Source organism: Takifugu rubripes, chromosome 7 (assembly GCF_901000725.2).
Source record: "Takifugu rubripes chromosome 7, fTakRub1.2, whole genome shotgun sequence".
NCBI lineage: Eukaryota > Metazoa > Chordata > Actinopteri > Tetraodontiformes > Tetraodontidae > Takifugu > Takifugu rubripes.
The window spans coordinates 14242145-14262896 of record NC_042291.1 but is presented as its reverse complement, the minus strand read 5'-3'; the positions used below and the strand labels follow the sequence as shown (position 1 = coordinate 14262896).

At 44.5% G+C, this 20752-nt stretch overlaps 3 protein-coding genes across 5 annotated transcripts; 1 reads left to right on the top strand and 2 right to left on the bottom strand.

Annotated features, from left to right (window-relative positions):
• The first annotated feature begins 256 nt into the window (after window positions 1-256).
• Window positions 257-1988, top strand: LOC101063869 (serum amyloid P-component-like). Its single transcript, XM_011605625.2, has 4 exons — window positions 257-367; window positions 547-598; window positions 701-803; window positions 891-1988. Exons 1-4 carry the CDS (start codon window positions 332-334, stop codon window positions 1399-1401), a joined length of 702 nt encoding a protein of 233 aa, XP_011603927.2. The 5' UTR covers window positions 257-331; the 3' UTR covers window positions 1402-1988.
• Window positions 1980-11949, bottom strand: pip5k1ab (phosphatidylinositol-4-phosphate 5-kinase, type I, alpha, b). Of its 2 annotated transcripts, none has more exons than XM_011605624.2 (16): window positions 11812-11949; window positions 9487-9521; window positions 8952-9044; window positions 8675-8805; window positions 8471-8588; window positions 7274-7426; window positions 6898-7197; window positions 6223-6452; window positions 6047-6130; window positions 5921-5969; window positions 5737-5821; window positions 5468-5638; window positions 5257-5389; window positions 5115-5177; window positions 4938-5037; window positions 1980-4847 (listed from the first exon to the last, which is right to left on the bottom strand). In XM_011605624.2, the coding sequence occupies exons 1-16, from the start codon at window positions 11849-11851 to the stop codon at window positions 4845-4847; spliced, it is 1788 nt and encodes a 595-aa protein (XP_011603926.2). In that variant the 5' UTR covers window positions 11852-11949; the 3' UTR covers window positions 1980-4844. The 2 variants fall into 2 exon arrangements, with proteins under 2 accessions (XP_011603926.2, XP_029694687.1); XM_029838827.1 differs by lacking the exon at window positions 11812-11949 and adding an exon at window positions 10431-10500.
• Window positions 11950-12066: 117 nt separating this feature from the next.
• Window positions 12067-17269, bottom strand: ecm1b (extracellular matrix protein 1b). 2 transcript variants are annotated; one of them, XM_029838828.1, is made up of 10 exons: window positions 17059-17269; window positions 16445-16684; window positions 15681-15752; window positions 15364-15414; window positions 15027-15271; window positions 14227-14432; window positions 13491-13770; window positions 13205-13401; window positions 12953-13040; window positions 12067-12845 (listed from the first exon to the last, which is right to left on the bottom strand). In XM_029838828.1, exons 2-10 carry the CDS (start codon window positions 16512-16514, stop codon window positions 12675-12677), a joined length of 1380 nt encoding a protein of 459 aa, XP_029694688.1. In that variant the 5' UTR covers window positions 16515-16684; window positions 17059-17269; the 3' UTR covers window positions 12067-12674. The 2 variants fall into 2 exon arrangements, with proteins under 2 accessions (XP_029694688.1, XP_029694690.1); XM_029838830.1 differs by having other exon boundaries at window positions 17097-17269.
• Between the last annotated feature and the right edge of the window lie 3483 nt (window positions 17270-20752).

The window sequence follows — 20752 nt, the reverse complement described above, 5'->3', positions numbered from 1 at the left end:
GAATTAGACTGTCAGCATTGTCGGCTTTGCAAGTTACATGAAACAGTCGTTATCCGATAACAACTGTTTCCTACATTACCGTGATGATATTACTACTGCAAATAAAAACAATAATTGTTACAAGAATGATATTCATAAAATGGTGTTTTGTTTTATTCTCATTATTCTTTTTCCTCTTATAAAATGGCACAAGTGCCTCGATCTCAAGGCCAAATCAGGTCATTATTGATCTGTGTTCTTTGATGAATTTCTTCACTCTGTCCCGCACACACACTCCATCAAAGTTTAAAGGTTAACATCACCGAGCAGAATAAAATCCAGAGAGCCTTGAATGTGGGACATCAGATCGACACGGCCTGACCACATGGTTAGACAGCTATATATGAATTTAATTCTTTTATAACCAATGAATTCTTCTATATTTGCATTTTGTCTTGTATATCACCTGTGTAGATTATGGTTAATTATAGAAGAATAGCTTGGATAAAGTCATTGTTTTTGTAAGAAATCAAATGCTAAAATAATGTTGTGATGTTGAATTTACAGATGGAGAAACTCTTGCTCATTCTGGTGGCACTTGCCCCTTGCTGGGCTGCAGGTACGGAAGCTTTGTAACATTATTCTTGTTGTTTTGTTATAAAAGACAATATTTTAAACTGTCTGTTTCTTCTCCCCTTGGTCTCATTGCTTCTTCTTTTAGATCTATCAGGTAAATTGCTCATCTTTCCCAGAGAGAGCAACATTGATCATGTGAAACTCAAGACATCAAAAACTGTACTCAATTCTGTGACCACCTGTTTCAGGTAATTAAAGCTTTCGTTTAGAAAGTGGTTTTGGAGTAGAGGAGCCTTTGTTTAACCCTGTTGCTCACAGCTTTCTTATCATTTCAGATTCATGACAGACATGAGCAAGAGCTACTCTATTTTGTCTGTGGCCACTGCAGCGCACACAAATGCCTTTGTGCTTTACAAGACAGATGAAGAGAATGTCTTTAGGGTGCACGTGCTTGATGGTGGGGCAGACTTCCGGTCAGTGCCGATAGCTCCAAACACCTGGCACTCTATGTGCACAACCTGGGACTCTGCCACTGGGCTGGCTCAGCTGTGGCTGAACGGCAATTCGACCATCAAGAGATACGTCAAGAACGGGCCGATCACAGGGGCACTATCAATCGTCCTGGGCCAGGACCAGGATACCTACGGAGGAGGTTTTGATGCAAAACAAAGCCTCGTAGCCATGCTGAGTGATTTCCACATGTGGGACTATGTCCTTCCTGCCGCCGAGATCAGGCTGAACATGGATGGCCCGTGCTTCACCCCGGGTAACGTGTTCGACTGGAGAAACATCCAACATGAGCTGGCTGGGGAAGTGATCCTTGCAAAGGCCTCTGATGTTGTGTAACTGTCTGTAAAACTGTGACTGAATCAGTAACAACCAAAGTGTTATTGATCTTCTAGAACCAGACATGAGACTGACATCACATGAGAAATGTTCCTTTCAGCTCCTTTCAGAGGACACAATGCAAATATGTATCCACTGAAGTACAGCTGGATGTTATAAGCATAGCAATGGAAACTTATTGCATGCTGTAGTGTTAGGTATCACAATAAATACAATCAATTTATTTACTGTGCTACTTAATACAATGATAAAATATAGTCTACATGGTCTGGCTTCATATTGACTTCACATGAAGAGCAAAACTTCCCAATAAAGTTACAAGAATGAAAGAACTCTTTCAAGCTGGAGAGGTGGAAAAAGGCTTAATGTCTCAACAGACTCCATCAACTAAAACCCTCCATTTTCCTTAAAGTGACATGATAAACCAGAGTTTAATCAATTACTGTAGATTTGTGTTTGGAGATGAAGCCAATGAATGTACAGATACTAAACCCGTCTCCATGAACACCCAACTGCTGCATTAGAATTTAATATTTGTGTCATATGTAGATTAAAAATAAACACACCAAAAGCCATGATTTAAAAAATATGTTTAATCCTTCAGAATAAGACATGAAATTACAACCACATAACTGAAACATGGCAGGAGGGACAGGCAGCACATGTTGCATGAGAAGGCATTTCTGTGACTCCGACATACAGACGACAGCGGTCCCACTCTGGAAAAACAGAGTGATCCAAGCATTAGACCGCCACCAACGTCGGCCTCGCAAGCCACGTGAAACATTCATGTCAAAAGATCCTGGGAGATTAACAACCCATAATCATGAGACAATCTACTCAATATATTACAATAAACATGAGATACGAGAGTAAAACTGTCAAATGAGAGTCAAACATCTGTAGATTTACAGTAAACATACAATCATCTAAAGGCTATTATATCTTTCATCATCTTGCTCCACAGCAACAATATAAATAAATATACTTAGAGCTGAAAGGTGGTTCATATTGTGTTCTTTTAGATGTAGTGTCTTCACATCTGAAATGCATATCTGCTCTTCAGCCATTTGAAAAATGTGTTTAATATCAAAATGCAGATATTCTCAGTGCCCTTGGGAGTGATTTCTTTGGTGGCCATCTCGACAAATGCAATTTTTACAAATGTTCAGTTTGAAATGATCAATAACTCTACAGGGGTGGTAAAACTGGGTTCTAAAAGGAAACCCTTTTGAATTTTTTCAACGGAATTTCACAGGAATGTTGAGTTGAATTTTGAAATGTCTCTGGGAGCGCGCGTTGCTCTGATCTTTTCCAGGGACTTGGTCAGATACAACTTGGCAGACAAACACAGAGAAAACAAATCCAGTTCAACAAGAGCCTTAAAACACAGGTCAAGCCAGTGTTGCGACCATATCAAACTCTCCATGGTCGACGTGGACGTCTGGGAGTGTTTCGCTTCATTCTTCATGTCAACTGTTGCCACTCCAGAGTACGTACACTACTTCCCGACTCTCCTCTTTGGTTCTCTGCCTCAGTCACAATACAAAAGTCTCACTTTCAAACGTTCTACTGTGCACTGAAGAACACAAGCAGTTTTCCGTCCATTTATATTTACAACTTGAGTTTCCCCGTTCTCCCCCTTTGCTGCCAACACCATATATCAACTGTCACCGTTTATCCGGGATCAAATCTTGCTACAGCCACTTGGAATTGAGTCAAACTTCTGTATCAGTCTTCCTTACACACCTTATACTTTGTTTAAATGATAATAAAAGTGAAAATATTGTTAAGAATGCAAGAATAAACAATATCATACAGGCACAAAGGTAATATTGGTTCAAAGTGGAAATGGAGCATTTCTGTAACCAGCAGAAATGATGAATCAGAGCCATAGTGTCAAACACTGGAAAGGCTAATGAAAAAGAGTCCCACGTGGGATGGTAAAACATTAAGATTTTAGTTTACTGACCTCTGCTGAAGTGAGAGTATATCTGTCAGTATGTGAGATATCAGTATATCTCACAATAGTAAAGAAACTAACAGGTGAAGGCACAGAGATGGCAGACAGGGAACTCTGTTAGCTCTTTGTTATATTCATCTCGGTTTGTTCACATATGGCCGACATCAGAGGGGGAGATTTGCAGGGTTTTAAAAATATGCTCTACTGTGTTAATAAGACACATTCTAGTTAAGAAAAATATTGTAATGTACATTCAGCAGTGGCAAGATGAACATCATGGAAGTCGTTGCAGCACCACTGTGACATCCAGCAAAATTACAGTAAAAATGTCAAAACTGCTTCAGATTCTTTTATCCAGTTCCTTCACCCTTACAGTACTTGTATAGTTCTGAACAAAAACTGTGCAACCATTAAAACACACACAGTGGAGCTAACAGCAGCAAGTGTTGATTTTAAATGACGCCTGATAATTCCCACCTCGCTGAGGGAAAATGTCTCCGTCTGTAATGTGTAAACCTTAAGTGTTATTTTGTGCATACATATGTGAAAATACTCGCTCTGACGCGCACAAGAGTCTGCATAAATATGTATATGTGTGCTCCTTCTGAATAACCTGGGGGCACGAGCGTGTGACTTTAGGGAGCAGAAACTGGACAGTACTGAGCAGCTCTTAAGCCTCTTTCACAAATGCTCTCTAAAGGGTCTTGGCAGAATAAGACCAGGAGTTTCTCCACATCAAACGGCGTCAGATGTGTTCACAAAAGCCACCCATAATCCCAATGGTTTAAGGGAGGAGAGGCATGGTTGGGGCCAGCTGAGCGTTTTGGTGCTCTTGGATCATACATGTCAGAATCTTTTAAGCCACCTGAGTGGCATCAGCAGAGGTTCAAGGATGTCTCAATGGCTCCGCTCGCAAGAGATCTCGCTGTCATCATCATGTAAAGCCCACACATTGAGTATTTATATTCTTATGGGAATATAAAACAGGACATGCTTTCTTTTTGTTTTAAAAGCTATTCCAAAGGCTCTGAATCCTCAGTAGGATTACGGTCAAATGAAAAAAAAAGGCAAAAATTTGTGATTACACATGCACAATAACTCCTTGGGTTAGAATCCAAAGAGTCATTACGCTACATGTGTGAGATGAGCTGAGAGGTTAATATGACTGCTCGCCTTGTGCTACTCTTCATTCGGTCGATGCAAGAAAAAGACAAACCTTTGTTTCTTTGATGTGATAGTAATGTTACTGGGGTTTCTGAGGAGCTGCCAATTCACTGCTTCTTTTTCAAGTGATTATCAAAACTATTCCAACAGTGTTCTATTTCTGGTCACGACCTCCATTGTATCTCGTACAGAATCCAGCAATCCTTTACGAACCGGATCAGAAGAACAGGAAAAAGTGCAGGGTCCAAACTGGATGGGGGACTATCCTCCTCTTCATCCTCAAACTTTCATCCTATTGGCACTTTTCTGTTTTGTTTTACTGTGTGGAAGGAAACACGAAGGGTGGGACACAATAAATGGTGCCGCTGGGAAACTGAGTGACTGCTGTGGAAGGTGTCATTAGACTTACAAAGCAGATGTTGGTCTCCGGGACAATGTCTGAGAGCGAAACTACTTCTTCATTTCCAGACAAGTAGGCTGAATTGTCTAAAGGCCCTTCTGCTTCCAAACTGCAGGGAATCACAGGGAATTGAAATAAAATACATGGAGAAAAAGACTTCACATTGTGAAATCCTCACAAGGCTACCTGTGTGATGAACCCTGGTCAAGTTCTGTGCTTGCTGGTTTGTGCACTTCTACCCCTACGGACCTGTGGAAAAGTCAGAAGTTAATTTTTGACAAGAGAAAGATGGAAAATTAAATCTTTGACTTTGGCAGCGAAGCTTTACCTCAGTGGAGGAGAAATGGAGGCGACTCCTGTGCTGCCTAAGGACGAGCTGGACAGGTTGGCCTGACTGTCATCTGGATTATCTCCCAGAGGAGGGGTCCTCGGCACCAGATCTGGCCTGCCTGACTGCACGCCTGAGGAGAACAAGTCAGTTAGCAACTAATGACGCAGTTCCAGATCTCAATAATATTGGCGTCACTTGGTTCACGTACCGCAATCTGCCTCGGAGTCTGTGCTTTTAAAGTGGCTGTGGTACACTAGTCTAGAGTCGATACTCTGCTGCCCGGCTTGGTGTGAGAGTGGGGTGGAAGCTCCAAGTGTGGGGGCCCTCCTAAGACCTCCCTGACCTCCACCACGACTCTTCTTTGATGGTGACGGTTTTACTGAAGACATGAAAATAGAAATGAATGTTGGGCTAATGCAGACTGTTCATCATGGACCCTTATATAAAATGGCTTTACCCTCAGCACGGCATACTCACGTGGAATTTTCTTAAATGCTGTATTGCACATGAAATGCTGGAAACGTTCCGCGTAGAACCCCGGTCTGTGGACTGAGACTGTGTCCTGAAAAAGCAAAACACCCTCAGTGATTCAAAACAGAGACACGACACTGAAGTCTACGTGCAACCAAAGAATAAGCTTTATAGCATGTAAATGGCATACCCCATCATGGACCAAGGCCTTCCAGGAATGCTCCAATTTCTTAATAAACCTACAAAATGAGAGAAAATAAATTACAGCAAATCTTGGCCCATGTATTTTCAAAGATATTTAGTCACAGGCACCTACCTGTATGACTGGAGAATGTCAATGATGCCAATGTAGAGTAGCAACCGCTCTCCTTTAGGATTACGAGCTGGAATACCACCCATGCTGGCAGAACGGGGCGACAGAAACGACATCAGAACAAATTTATTTCATGTCTTGGTCATAAACTGCAGAAAAATCCCAGTGGCACAACTCACTGGTCTTCTGAATCCAAAGCACCCTTCCCTCGAGCCTCCCCTTGAATGGACTCCATTGCTGTGCAGTACAGACTTCTCTGTGGTTGCGGCCGGCGCTGATCCGGGGTCACTGCTCCTTCTGACCCGCCGCTGTCCGCCGAGGTGCCCCCACCACGATCCCGACAGGCCTGATCCATATTGTGGATCCCCAATAACAGGCTGTAATCCATGATCTTGAAACTCTGCAAGAGCTGCAGGAAATACGCAACAGCAATAAATATTACGATTATTTCAATGAATCCATAAATGCATCATTACAACATTAAAGATCTTTCATCTCGCGCTCCCAGACCGAGCTCCAGTGCACTTTACATTTCAAACTAAACTGTCCCTTTGGCCAAAAAATGAGGAACATAATATACACACTGTTAAATGGGCTTGAGAATTGATTGCGTAATACCGCAGCAGCAACCACAACGATTAATTAGACTGTAATAGATAGTGTAACAAATAAAGTACTACATTCCCAACATTGTCTATCACCATCTCATAATTTTTGAATATGATTCTTTATGTTATTATGGAATAATACATGTATTCATTTATGTAAACGCAGGTCTTCTCCCTCAGCATTATAGAGCTGCTGATGAAGTACGGTAAATGAAAGGTACATGGAAAAGTGCCCCTGAGACTCACCAAGCAGTCCCTCTGTATAGTCTTACACAGAGCATTGTAGTTGTCTGGTTCCAGCAACAGGCCATCAGGCATATCCTGGATAAAGTCCAGGTCTTTGTGCGTAGGGACCGCCTTTTCCCTCTCTTTAGGAGAAGCCCGTCGCTTATAGGTGGAGCCTTTCAGGTCGTATTTAACATGCATGGGGATTATCCGGGGAAGAAGATTGTTCATCACTACAATGCGGATATTCTTGCCACCAGCTTGAACACAGTACAGTCCGTAGAACTTGGGCAGCAGGGTCCGCTTGTTTTGGTTTATGTTCTGGAAGGGAGGGACTTTCATTTACACATGTGACAAGTGAGAATCTTCTCTTTCCACTTTTATTGGTCAGACCTACCATGAAGTATCCCGGCAGAAGTTTCTGAAGAAACTCGGCCTCTTTGTGTTGAACAGTCTTGATGATGAACTCATCATCACTGGAAACATAGAAGATGGACCCGCTCGCTCCAGGGTTGGACAGCTCTATGAGTCGCTCATTGCACAGAGAGTACTTGAGGACAAAGAGAGAAGAAATTGACCTCATACAGTAGAGAAAATATGCAACATATCAAAAACTATGATAATCCAAACTTAACAGAGGAGGTGATTTGAGTCCTTCTCTTCCTGCTCAGTGACAGCGACGTGCAGGGAGCACTTGGACTTGGTGATTAGCCAGTTTTACTCTTCCTTGACACATTTCCTTCCGTAATGAGTGACTCGTTTCCATAAGCACACAGCTTCTAGCGCTGGTACAGTTGCAGTTTTAAAAACCTTCCACAAACTGATTCAAATCACGACAGTTTCTGCAACAGTTCCAGACTGGTGTGATGCTCAGCCCAGCCCGTCTCGACTCCCATCAAAAATAGACTTATCGTGTGTTTTCTGTGGGGCAGACGCTCCCAACACAGCACAGCGCTGCCAGAGGAATCCCAAACATTCAGCAGAGTGACCCTGGATTGGCTACACACCTGAGGCATCACGAGTCGGACCAGTGGTTCTTAATTTAATGTTTGGAACCACCGGACTCAACCGCGATGAAGTAAACCACAATCTTTTAATAGAACTTGGTTGTACTGCTATCTTTGGGGAGACTCTCATTAAAATCATGAACTATCCTAGCCTCCAGTTGGTGGTTGTGAGGACCTGCCAAAATGTCCTAACTTTCAAACAATGTGATAATTTTGCAGATGGTCCTCACTATATAGGACGTATGTGGAAGACACACATTTACATCTTAAAATGAGAGTGTTCCACTGAGGTGCTTATGAGCAATGGAGCTGAATACCAAACTATTAGTAACCTTATCAGTGTAGCTATGAACAAAGATAACAGGTTATTTAACCACCCACAAAATAGCACATGTTTTGGATTCTGTGAGCAGCTCAAGTTATCTAAACTTACAGAAATGGAATAAGGTTTAAGTTGGGCATAAGAATTCCTTCTTTATACATTTCACTGGACTTTTATCATTGCACAGGACTCCATAATGGGCGCTAATTAATCCATCCCAACTAAATAGATAACATCAGTGTACAACAGCTGTGTTGGTACTAACCAGGTAGTCATCGGGCCGAATGCCAAAGAGTTCTCTAAAGTAGCGAAAGGCGATAGGAGCGTAGGTCTTAAAGCGGAAGTCACTGTAGTGGTGGGCAGGAGTCAAGTTACTGCCTTCACTGGAAATGACAAGACAGCGAGGCCGTGAAGCAACAATATCAGACACTATCTCCCAGGCCCGCGTGGCCTTTACTCCATCACCAACCCGGGGAAGAAGATGCTCTCCACGACCACAAAATCCTGCATTAGGACGTCCCTCTCTGCCTTCTGGCTCAAGCTGCCAACGGTGTGAGTGATACCCAGCTGGATGGCACCTTTAAGAGCCGACGACGTGGTCTACAAGCCAGAAACGAGAAAGGTGGTGAGCGCACTGTTTCACACCCTACCCTGGGGGCATCACGTGACAGCAGGGAAATCTAATTTTAGAATCTAAACCGAAAGTTCTGCTGCCATGTTGCGACCACCCCCGCCCCCATTTTAACCTTTTTGTAGGTGGTCTCCCCTGTGGTGGTCTCAACACCCCGGTGTCCAATGGTCTTCTTCATGCTCTGAGTTAAGCCTGATGAGCCGGGCATCTAGCAAAGGCCCGGGAAAAAATACAAAATGTGCATTAAAAAGGGCTCTGGTGGGTTGTGCATATATGCACTTGCATGTTTGAAAAGACAGAACGTAACACTTAATCTCAATGCAAGCGTAATTCTCACAAATAATAGCAACCCCGAGCAACACTGACTGGAATACTTTGGAAATTTGTTGCTGTCTTTGGAATTTATCATTTGTTCCTTTACTGGTTTCCTCTCTTCTTCATTTTTGCCTTTGCTGCTGATGTTTCAAAGCAAATAAAGCGAGCCTCTCCCTTGAGTTTAGACTGCCCTGCCCACGAGGGGCACGCTTGAAGGACAAAGAAACATAAACTCTCTCTGATGTAAATGCTACTCTGAGTGGAGAATGGGGAGTTTTTAAGTCTACTTAAAATTAAAATAGAGGGTGGAGACAAACATAATCTGACTTAATTACCTCTGCAGGGGCCATTCTTCGGATGCCACTGGTCCCTAAAGGGGGAAAAAAATAGTTAGATTTAGACTTTAGACAAATAAACCTAAAAAGGACAAAGACACAATCTCAGAGAGACCGCATGGACCCCTGTTGTTTAAACCAGTACATTATGAATTTGATTAGACCATATGAGAAGCCATCAACTCATTCATTAAGAGAGCTATTTCCAGCTCTGGCTGATGAGACCAATGATGTGCCAGACCTAAATGTGGCTACTGTGACTGGCTACTGCTTTAGATACACTAGCTCCACATAAACTGGAACTACTTTTCCCCTGAGCTCGTTGCTCCAGATTCATCCGGTGCAAAATAACGCCTCTAATTGTATCAACCTACTTTACGTTGCTTTTATCAATTTTTAGCATTTGGGGGGAAAAAAATCAAATGTTTTTTGACTTGATACATCATTATAATCACAATTCTTGATTGTACGTTAAAGCAAAAAAAGGTACACAAAAGAAATACACCATAGAACTTCCGATGTCCTTACATAAACTTAGTCTTTAAACTGACTATCTCGCCCACTCTGCAGGCACTTCTACCCTGTAACCAATGGCAACACTCACTTCCACGCCGCAGTGCCACGGGTCAACATATACACAGGGTAGCTAGCAGAATTCTTCTTCTTATGTGTTATAGTTTTCAAACCCCAAAGCAGTTCAAGGTACAGATAATATATGGACACATCAACTGAAGAAAGGCGAGGATGTTAATGACAAGGCTGAACCGCTAACGCCAGGTTACCCGGGAGGCACATGACAATCCTGTGAGAAACGAGGAGCATCATTCCGCCTACGCTCCATCTCATTACGTAAAAAAGTGGCCAGACTACATCATCACATCATGCAGGTTTTATTTTTAAAACCACACAAAGAAACACACGCTGATGCACACCCATGCCAGTACCTCGCCGTAAAGCTCGTCTCCAGAACCGAGTCCTAATATCTGTGGAGCAGGACATAGTCAAACTATGCAACGCCCATACTGCACAAAATATAATACTCAAGGACCAGCTTTTGATAAAAATGTAATCTAAAGAAAATGTGGTTTACCAAATATATAATAAGTAAACCCAGATGTTTACTATGATGCAGCTAAAAAGCGACTAATAAGGCGCTGTGCGCTTGGTGATTTCCAGAATAGAATGACCAAACCAGCCTTTTTAATTACCCAGCAATGACTTAAGATTGTCCTAATGACAATAGGCAAACCATCTGTTCTTTGTGAGTGCTGAACAAATCTGCCAGCCTTGTACACATAGCCTGCAGCTTACACAAGATAGTAATTTAGGGCACGCTCGCACGCACGCACCCCTCTCCCAACACCAAGTCTGTGCATGAAAAGTGCATGAAAATACATTTTGCCAGTCGATAACCAAATCCAATGAGTGTAGCAGGGACCCCACATTATGTTACTGTCAGTCAACGCTGACTCTTTTAGTGTCTGGCACCGTTTGAACCTTGTGTTTATGCAATATGCCTCTCTCAGCTCCTGGGGAGCTGCAGGCCAGCAAAACAACCACTATTTTTATTCCCTGATCCAGCCCTGATGGCTCCTAAAAGAGGAGCAGCGCCTCCAAACAAGCTTCTAGGGGACCAAATTAGTGCAGGAAAAAAGACCCTGCCGTAAATAAATGGTGGATTAACCAAACCAGGCCCGAAATAATAGTTAAATACCATAAAAACATTGACAGCAAAACATTTTTCATGCAGATCAACTGGAATATTTAGGAAATAATAGTGGAGAAGCCTCCGAAAAGGGGGGGTAAATGGGGGAATAACGGTCGCGGAAAGTTGAAAATATAAACCATGTGGCACATTTCATGCAGTTAATAAATAAGAGTCGATTCATTTGTTTGATCCAACATCGACACAATAGGTCTCAGCTAAGTTGCTAACATAAAATTCTGGTGTAAAGTGGAGGCAGCAAAATTACCGGCTACTGTATATAACAAAACATTCCAGCCAAGGCGGTAACGGGATTTTTTTTGTCTTTCCCCTATGGGACAAACACGTGAGTCCAAATTACTATTCTGCCAAAGTTCAGTGTTGTAAAACAGGTATCGAAACGGCTTTTAAAGGCACCGGCAGCAGAGAGATCGAACCGTTACTTGGGTTAGCCCAATCCGTAAGGTTGAAGACTGATGCTAACGAGCTAACTGGCTAACCGGGGGCTCAGTCACAGTCATCGAATCCTCCTGGTTACATCGGAAAAAAATGTATATTCCCGGTTCTGTTTGTACGCACGTCCCGAGGTAACGGGTTGGGCATAATTAGCAACCGCATACCGGTCATTGATCCGGAGTCCGCTGCTCCAGCAGTCGCCATTATGATTTGAGGCTTCACATCCCACAAACAGCGCCGATACTTTGATGCTCGTGTTACAGGAGCCACAGCGCCTCTAGCGGACCAACGAGGAACTGTCTCATTTTCCACTGTAGTGGCATATTTATTTATTTACGCTGCACATTATTTCTACACGCATTTGTTTATATCATAAAATTATATAGCTAGAAGCAATGACTACTTAGAGGTTAACAGCGTTTAATTCAAGACCATGTCTTTTATTCCGATGCCTACCTGCTCTTCTTTCGTGGTGATCTCAAATAGATTCAAATTTTTCTGTATACTGTACATAAAATAATAGTTTGCATTAGCTTGTCAAAATTTCAGCTGGACATCCACACTCATCCATCACAGTCATCACAAATCAACTTAAACTATCGGCTAACTAACTTTAGCTCCTGGTAGTATCGTTACACATTTAAACTGCAATGCACAACAACAATACAGTAGTATTATTACCCAAATACAAAAAAATTCTGTTTGAGTGTTTATTAGGATATAGATATAACCTAACTCTTAAAAGGCACATAAGAAAAAAAACACATGCATTTATATTCACACATGTAGAGCAGAATGTTGAAAAAATGGTGCAGTGATGCAGACAAAACTTGTTTTAAAATCTTTGAATAAATGTGTTCTAGTGACAGAATATACTCTTGTGATTTCACTGAAACTACAAAGTGATTGAAAGTTCTTATACACCTACAAGACTGGTATTTTTGTTCAAGTGATTGTTCCTATTAAGTGACTTTTGGAGTTTACCTTTGATCATAATTTGACATCGCCCTGAAAAGTCAGTTTGCCACTAGATTTTGAGGGGGCACGTTTTCTTTTTCTTAATGTGTGCTACTTTGTTGACAGCATGCATGAACAGTTTGGAGAGGCACCCCGGGACGCCTGCTGCGCGGCAACAGCGGGACACAGCTGGGGAAGTCTTTTTCTTTGATGAGCACACTCTTCCTGAAATTTCCATAATCTGATTTTGCAGGAGGAAAGAAAAAAAAATTGATGCACAAATGAGCTTTTGTGAGGTTTGCAAGATTTCCCAGAAAAGGCCCATCTTTAGATGCACCTTTAACTCACCCGTTGCTCAAAACAGTCGGTCTTGTTTTGTATCGGCAGGGGGCAGCACTGGCTCACAAAGGCCTTGAGAGGCAACGCGTCAGGTAACCTAAAACAGCAACATCGTTACACCTCAAACTGCACGTTAATATCAATTCAAAGCCATCAAAATAAACAACAACATCAAAAAAAATCCCAAAGAGTCAAAGAACTTAAAGATGCCGGGTCAGAACACAACAGACTGAAGCACAGGCGTAGTAGGGGCCCTCTTACTTCTTCTTGATCAGTTTGTGGTCTTCACAGAGTTTGTTCAGTGCCAGCTCTTCCTTAGCAGAAAACATTTGATAATGTGGATCAGGAGACGCATCCTGGAAACACTCGAATCGATGATGTTGTGCTAAAGAGCAACAATGGACTTTCTGCTTTTTCGTTCTTATTTTCTCACAAAACATGTCCAGCTCCTCGCGCCACTAAAATGCAGAAAATGAGAAAACAGGCTAAAGTGTGAAGCTATAAAATGACTACATTGAGCAAATGATATGCATGCTTCCCACTTTACCTTCTGTTCAGCACAGTTGAGCACTTCCTGCTTATTCTTGCAGCACACTTTGAAGCCCCTCTCCATACGATTTATAGATTTGGCCTGTTGGGCCAGCAGTTTGTTTTGTGGACCTGCCAGACAGTTCACTGAATAAAGGGGGCGGAGCTTCTTATTTTGACAGAGCGCTTCAATGTTATCAGGGGTGGGGCGTCCGAGAGGAAAGTTGCTAACATTCTGGGACGATGGCGGCTGCTTGTTCCTCTCGTCTTTCTTCTTAATGTTTGAATGTTCTCGGAAACTGTGTGTTTGCAAAAGACAAAACAGTAGCGTAGGCTCAGTATCCGAAAACATAAACATTAGCAACAATGGCGCCACTCTTAGATGCTATCTTAATGCAAATTGTTCCTGTCACCTAACTGGAGATTTGAGCTGTGATGGAGCAGGTAAATCAGCAAAAGGTCAAACACGGCATGATTGACTGGTTTATCTAGTAGATCCCACAAGTCAGAATTTCTGAGTTCCAACTATGCTATAAATCAGCAGAGAAGAACTGAAGTGTGAATTCCACACTGAGGAAACCCAAGCAACTTAAGACATGTTTTTATGCTGCAGAATGTTATTTGTTTAGCAAAATTAGCTTAAAAATATCCTCAACAAAGGGGTTTCTGCAACCTTTTCCTTTCAAACTTGTGATATAGTCTTAAAGAAAGTGCCTACATTCTCATCATGTCAGAGTAATTTTCCCTGCACTTACCTTGGGCAGGTGCTGGGTTCAAAGCTGAATTCATCTTTAGAGGCGACGGGCGTCACTGGCCGCTCCTCCGTCGGATCATAATTTGGGTTCTGAGCGTCATCGTGGAAGCAGTCATGCTGTTCGCCGCCTCTTTTTCTGCAGCATTCGTAAAGGCGATCTTTTACCGAAGAGTCTTCCTCACAGAATAATTTGATGTGATGCTCCCACTGTAGCGGACGCAGAAACACACAGAGCAAATTAAATACAAATAAAACAAAGCCTGGAGGACAGAACGTGTAATTAAACCTTACAACTAACACCTACGACAATTTTATGTAGTATTCTGATAGGTGACCACTACACAAAAGGGTAACAAGCGGGATTTCAGTAATGTCCTAAAAATGTGCCACAGGTTTTTCCTCCCGGCTCTCAGGTGCTCATGCTAAGGCCTGTCTGGTTGGCCTGCAAGTAATGGGCTCATTAGCAGAAGCACCCATGGCCTTGAATTTCATTGCAAAAATGCAAGCACCATCGGTGCAATGTGAAGAATGTTAATACCCTTTTTATATTTGGGATAACTCTCTCACGCACGCAACACACACACACATTCACACACTGAAGGCTCACAAGGCAAAAAAACAGGCTTTCTGGAAAAGGTAAACAAACCTACAATAATAAGGTCACTGCCTCAGTATTAAATGCAGCTACTATCTCTCCCCACCACATCCTGATAAACAGGGACCAGAACCTGCACAGTAAATGTAGGCGAAGATAATCAGGGAAACGAGAAAACCTTCATTTCAACACCAAGGACAACTCACGGCCTGCGTTGCGCAACACAGCGTCGCCTCGCTGCCCAGCGTCGCGTTCTGCCGGCAGCAGTCGCTAAACCAGAACTCCGCGTTGTTGACGGCGGTGGCACGCCGCTTGAGCTGACCGTACCCGGAGTTGGGAAAGTACGTCTGCGGGTAGCGTGGGCGATGGGCTGAATGCGAGCAGATGGCTTGGAGATTATCAGAGGATGGACGGGCCAGGGGGAAATGGACGTGGTACGGGATTGCTGGGCCTGAGAGGAAGAGACGGCAGGTTACGGCATGTTTTAACGTGAAGCGTGCTGAAGTATTAAATGCTAATTCTTAAATCACAGGACTCCCTTACCCCTCACTCTCGGCCTATCGTGGTTCTCTCTCTTCGGGTCCGTCCGAAAGGCTGCCGAACCAAAGCACAACGTTCAAAGAAAGACACCGAGAAAGCGGCAGTTTATAGTCGTGAAAATGGTAAACGAAAGGAACCTTTTGCGTCGAGCAATTTCGACAAGTCCATTTCTGCCTGCATCAGGTGTAAATTTAAGTTTGGGAGAAACGGCCGTGAATGCAGTGAAAATACGTCTCGACCTTGAAAACGATTTAGCAGCTTGCAGGTGAACACTAATTACTCTTCGGGGAAATATGGCACCAGCATGCAAACACACTGACCTTTCATGATTGTTTCAAAGTCAAAGGTGATTTCACGCTGTTCAATCATGTGTCCAGTGGGATCCGGCGAATCTGCTCACAGTCACAATCAAGAATTTAATTCTTTCATATCAAGAATGCTGAAGCCTAAATGAAGATTCTATTTAAAATCATTTATTGGAGGTATAATTCTCTACTTATGTAACACTTTTCCTTCACCACATTTGTGTGATAAGCTGAGTCACTAAATTTATCACAACAGCATTTGCCAGAATATTTGAACTCGAGTAATTTGCAGTTTAACTCAATTATCCAGTTTAAATAAACACAAGGAAATGAGACACTGGTGATTCTGGCTGCATGTGAAAACCTGAAAGTAAATGTTGACACATATCATGTATCTTATTTTATTACAACTGTTCCTAAGAATTTAGATTGGATTATTTCTATCAAAAGATTGATCTATATTGTTTTTAAATACGCACATAGTTACTTGGACACAATATCAGCAGGGGGACACAAATAAAGGCAACTAAATCATTTTCATTATCTTGTACACGCCAAATCGTCATAGACATCCTATTTTAAATGTTGAAATCACACATGCTAGGCAGGATCAGTACCAACATTCCTTCTCTGGGTACAGCAAAACAAACATGGATACAAAAGTTTCCTGCGGAAGAAACAAAAATGGAGCGCGGCCATGAGCCCACAGACGCACGCAGTTAACTTAAGACATGACAACAACAGCAGCAACGAGAAGATTCAAAGCTCGGTCCACCAACCTAAAGATGCTGAGACCAGAACCAGCAGCCAGAGCGCAGAGGAGCCGCGCAGGAGCGGAGAGGAGCCCATTTCAGGGGCTGTTGTCCCGCTGACCGACGACGCGGAGAGCAGAGGCCGACCCGGGGAAGACGCTCGGTGGGGCAGCGACACAGACACAGACGGGCCCGGTTATTGGTCCAGCAGAGGCAGTCGAGATGTCTGCTGGGGGAAACACGCACCCGCAACTGGGCAAAGACGCACTTTTATGGTTTCGGAGCAAATGAGGGGGAGGGAGGAAAAGAGGGAGGAGAGAATTTCAACATGAGTCACGGACTTTGGAAGCGGTTGGAGAACTTGTGTGAAGTCGTTAGTTGGACTTTTTCGATGGAATGTGCGTGCGTCTGATGTTCTAAAGCACTTCTTTGTGAGGGAGTATTCAGATTGACTATACGGAAATTGTACAACCTTAGAACCAGTTTTGTATTGATATCTGGCCTGGGGAATATTTAGTGAACTATAATGTGCACGTTATTTGTTACGAGCGGTTGTACCAGGACCCGAAAGCAGGCAGCACACAGTGGCAGTTCGTCTCCCAAGAAACTTTATTGAAGATCACAGGAGTGTATTAACTCACGAGATGGAGACCACGATAAGTTCTAAATCCAAACTCACAGCAAACAATCCCGAGCGGGGTCAAAAAGTAGTCCGAAAAAAAAAAAAAGAAAAAGAATCCAACTAGAATCCGGGAAGGTGTAGTCAGGGTTTTCGGAATCAGCCAAAACACGCCAACGCTGGCAAGCCGTGAGAACAGTCCATAAATAGGTGGCTTGATCACCGATCATCTGCAGGTGCGGCTGGGACGTGGTTCGACCACGCCCCCTGCAGGGAAAAAACAATAGAATTCCCAGAAGCTTACACCCCCCCTCCATGGGCGCCTCCGGGCGTCATTCCAGGCTTCTCCGGGTGGGCGTGGTATAATTCGCGGAGGAGGCTGTTATCCAAGATGAACCGGCGGGGGACCCAAGATCGCTCCTCCAGACCATACCCCTCCCAGTCGACCAGGAACTGGAAGCCACGACCTCGTCGGCGGACGTCCAGGATACTCCGGACCGTATAGGCAGGATCTCCATCCACAATGCAGGGAGGGGGTGGAGGGTCGGACGGAGGAACCAGGTCCGACTCAGCGACGGGCTTCACCTTGGAAACATGGAAGGTGGGGTGTATCTTCAACGCTGGGGGAAGCTTCAGGCGGACGGCTGCGGGGTTCACCATCCGATCCACCTCAAAGGGGCCCACGAAGCGAGGAGCCAGTTTCCGGGACTCGACCTGGAGTGGAAGGTCCTTGGTGGACAACCAGACCCTCTTCCCTGGTTGATAGGAGGGAGTTGGCATCCGGTGTCGGTTGGCCTACAGTTGAGAGCGACGAGAGGTCCGCAATAGATTTGAACGGACCTGCCTCCACACCCTCCTGCAACGGCGAATGTTGGCCTGTACTGACGGTACAGCAACCTCCTCCTCCTGGCCCTCAAATAATGGAGGCTGGTAGCCCAGGGAAGCCATGAAGGGGGACAGACCAGTGGAAGCAGAAACCAAGGAGTTGTGGGCGTACTCCACCCATGGCAGGTAGGTGCTCCAGGAGGATGGATCTTGAGCCGCCACACACCTTAGGGCGTCCTCCAGGCTCTGGTTTTGTTCTCTCTGCCTGCCCGTTGGCCTGTGGGTGGTACCCCGATGTAAGGCTGACCGAAGCTCCCAGCACCGAACAGAAAGCCCTCCACACTTGTGAGCAGAACTGTGGACCCCGATCAGAAACTTCGGTCCTTCAGTAATCCGTGGAGGCGGAACACATGCTGGACCAGGAGCTCTCCGGTCTCAGCAGCCGACGGGAGCTTGGGTAGGGGAATGAAGTGGGCCGACTTGGAGAAACGGTTGACCACCGTGAGAACGACTTGCTGACCCTGGGAAGGAGGGAGGCCGGTGATGAAGTCAACTGCTATATGTGACCATGGCTGCCGAGGAATTCCCAGGGGCTGGAGGAGACCTGCGGGTGGCTGATGGGAGGCCTTCCCCCTAGAACACACGGGGCAGGCAGCTACATATTCCTTGACGTCCCGGGCCATGGAGGGCCACCAGAAACGCTGCCGGAGGAAGTGTAATGAGCAGCCGACTCCTGGATGACAGGTCAGTCGTGACGAGTGGGCCCAGTGCAGCACCTCCGAGCGCATTGCCACCGGAACGAACAACCGGTTAGGAGGACCTCCCCCAGGATCCGGGGCAGATTGCTGGGCCTCGCGGACTCTCCGCCACCTGCCAGGATGCGGCCCCCAGGATGCAGGAGAGGGGTAATATGGGGTCTGGGACAGTCACCCCAGGCTCGGAGGCGAACTGGCGGGACAAGGCGTCGGGCTTCAGGTTACGCGAGCCAGGACGGTAAGTAAGCGTGAACCGGAATCTCCCTTAAAACAGAGCCCACCGAGCCTGCCGGGAGTTGAGCCTCTTGGCATTCCGGAGGTATGTGAGATTCTTTTGGTCCGTCCATATGATAAATGGTTGGGTGGCGCCCTCCAGCCAATGCCTCCACTCCTGGAGCGCCAGGACCACAGCCAGGAGCTCCTTGTTTCCCACGTCGTAGTTCCGCTCTGCGGGTGAAAGCCGGTGACTAAAAAAGTTACACGGATGGAGCTTTTGGTCCTCTCCGCTCCTTTGGGACAACTCCCACATCTGAAGCATCCACCTCAACCACGAACTGCCGACTGGGGTCAGGGTGAGTGAGAATGGGCGACGATGAGAACAGGCCCTTCAGTCTGTTGAAAGCAGTTTCGGCCTCGGGAGTCCAGCGGAAGCTTAGTAAGGTGGAAGTGAGCCTGGTGAGCGGAGCGGCCACCTTGCTGTAGTCACGGATGAAGCGACGGTGCACCACGCCCCCTGCAGGGAAAAAAACACAATAGAGTTCCCAGAAGCTGGGAACCTGACATTATTCCTGGAAACTTACACTTACTTTCTTTATTTCTTTTCCCTTTTGCTTTATTCCAAATCTATTTTCCCCATTAATCTTTAAGCTTTTTTTAAAAAAAAATTGTGTATATGTATTTTTTTTTTAAAGTGTGTAAGCAAAAAATCTTGGACCAAAAACATTTGATCTTTGCACATTGATAGAGCCTGTGCAGCCGCACGGTGCCAAAACTGTTTCCTCTATCATACATGAAACCACAGTTGTGTTGTTGTCTTTTAGAGTCCAGTCCAAGCTTTGACTCAGCCGCTTCAGAACCTTCACCGTCCACGACTGTGCAGCTGTCCGAGCGATTCTGCTCAGTTCCTTAAAAGATAATAAATCTCCTCCCAAGTCACAGTTGTCTTGCATGCGGAATCAGACATCTGACCCTCCTAGACACCCCCCCTCACCCCCCCCCCCCTCACACACACACACACACACACACACACACACACCACAATTCTCTCTAACCAGGCCAAAAACCCGTCTTCTAATTGGACTTGATAACGCATGGACGTCTTCCGACAGGGATACACTTCCTGTTTTTGTTTGACCTTTTTAAATTAAAATCCCGCACCCTGAGTTTTCTTCCACAAACAGAAATATTTTGTTTTTTTTATTGTGTCTGCAATTTGTTGATTTAGATACTGAAGGCATGAATGTTTTTGTTATCTCACGCTGAGTCCAGGGATATCGTGGCCTCGCATATTTCAGTCTGAGAGCCCGATAGCGACCTCCACAAAATCCCTCCCACCAATGTTTTCATTATGAAGAGGAACACTCACTACTCACTATGCAGCTTCCCTGTTTCCATGGTTCACTCCCACTGTGCTGCAGCTCAAACCGTGCGGATTGGACCTAAATTTGTTGCCCTTTCCCTCTTTTAAAAGTGGATCGAAGTCCAACTCAAAGAGCTGGTGTGTCCAAACAGTGTCCAGAAGTGCTTTTTTTCTGTTAAAATTCCCTAGCAGAGAATAACCAAACATACCCAGGGTGCAACAAACTCATCCACTTACCGGAAATTTACTTTACAATAAATTCAAATTCTTTGTGGCTTCTTACAAGAACATTTCATATTTACCGCATCTAATTGGCACAGAGTCAGTGACTCTACTTCCTCTTAGGAACGGCTGTTTATAACAACCTTCCATCATCAGAGAAGTCACAAGGAATGAGTAATAGTTCCTTTTGGGTCAGAGCCGCTGAATCGGCAGATTTTCAGGATCATGCACAGAAGTGTAGCCTTCCATTCTAAATAGTCTGTGAGAAAAGGTCTGCCAAATTGTCGTTTCTTTCTTCTTATCGTGAGCTTCATATTTTGTCTGGATCTCATATT

Coding starts and splice junctions, on each gene's coding strand:
- LOC101063869 (XM_011605625.2), top strand. CDS start 332: ATGTGGGACATCAGATCGACACGGCCTGACCACATG. Junction 368..546: donor CGACACGGCCTGACCACATG/GTTAGACAGCTA, acceptor TTGAATTTACAG/ATGGAGAAACTCTTGCTCAT. Junction 599..700: donor TGCCCCTTGCTGGGCTGCAG/GTACGGAAGCTT, acceptor TTCTTCTTTTAG/ATCTATCAGGTAAATTGCTC.
- pip5k1ab (XM_029838827.1), bottom strand. CDS start 10,485: ATGTCCTGCTCCACAGATATTAGGACTCGGTTCTGGAGACGAGCTTTA. Junction 7,198..7,273: donor TTCTGCCGGGATACTTCATG/GTAGGTCTGACC, acceptor CCTCCCTTCCAG/AACATAAACCAAAACAAGCG. Junction 5,390..5,467: donor AGACTCCGAGGCAGATTGCG/GTACGTGAACCA, acceptor TGTTCTCCTCAG/GCGTGCAGTCAGGCAGGCCA.
- ecm1b (XM_029838828.1), bottom strand. CDS start 16,514: ATGGGCTCCTCTCCGCTCCTGCGCGGCTCCTCTGCGCTCTGGCTGCTG. Junction 13,402..13,490: donor TCAACTGTGCTGAACAGAAG/GTAAAGTGGGAA, acceptor TCTGCATTTTAG/TGGCGCGAGGAGCTGGACAT. Junction 12,846..12,952: donor CCGACTGTTTTGAGCAACGG/GTGAGTTAAAGG, acceptor CTGCAAAATCAG/ATTATGGAAATTTCAGGAAG.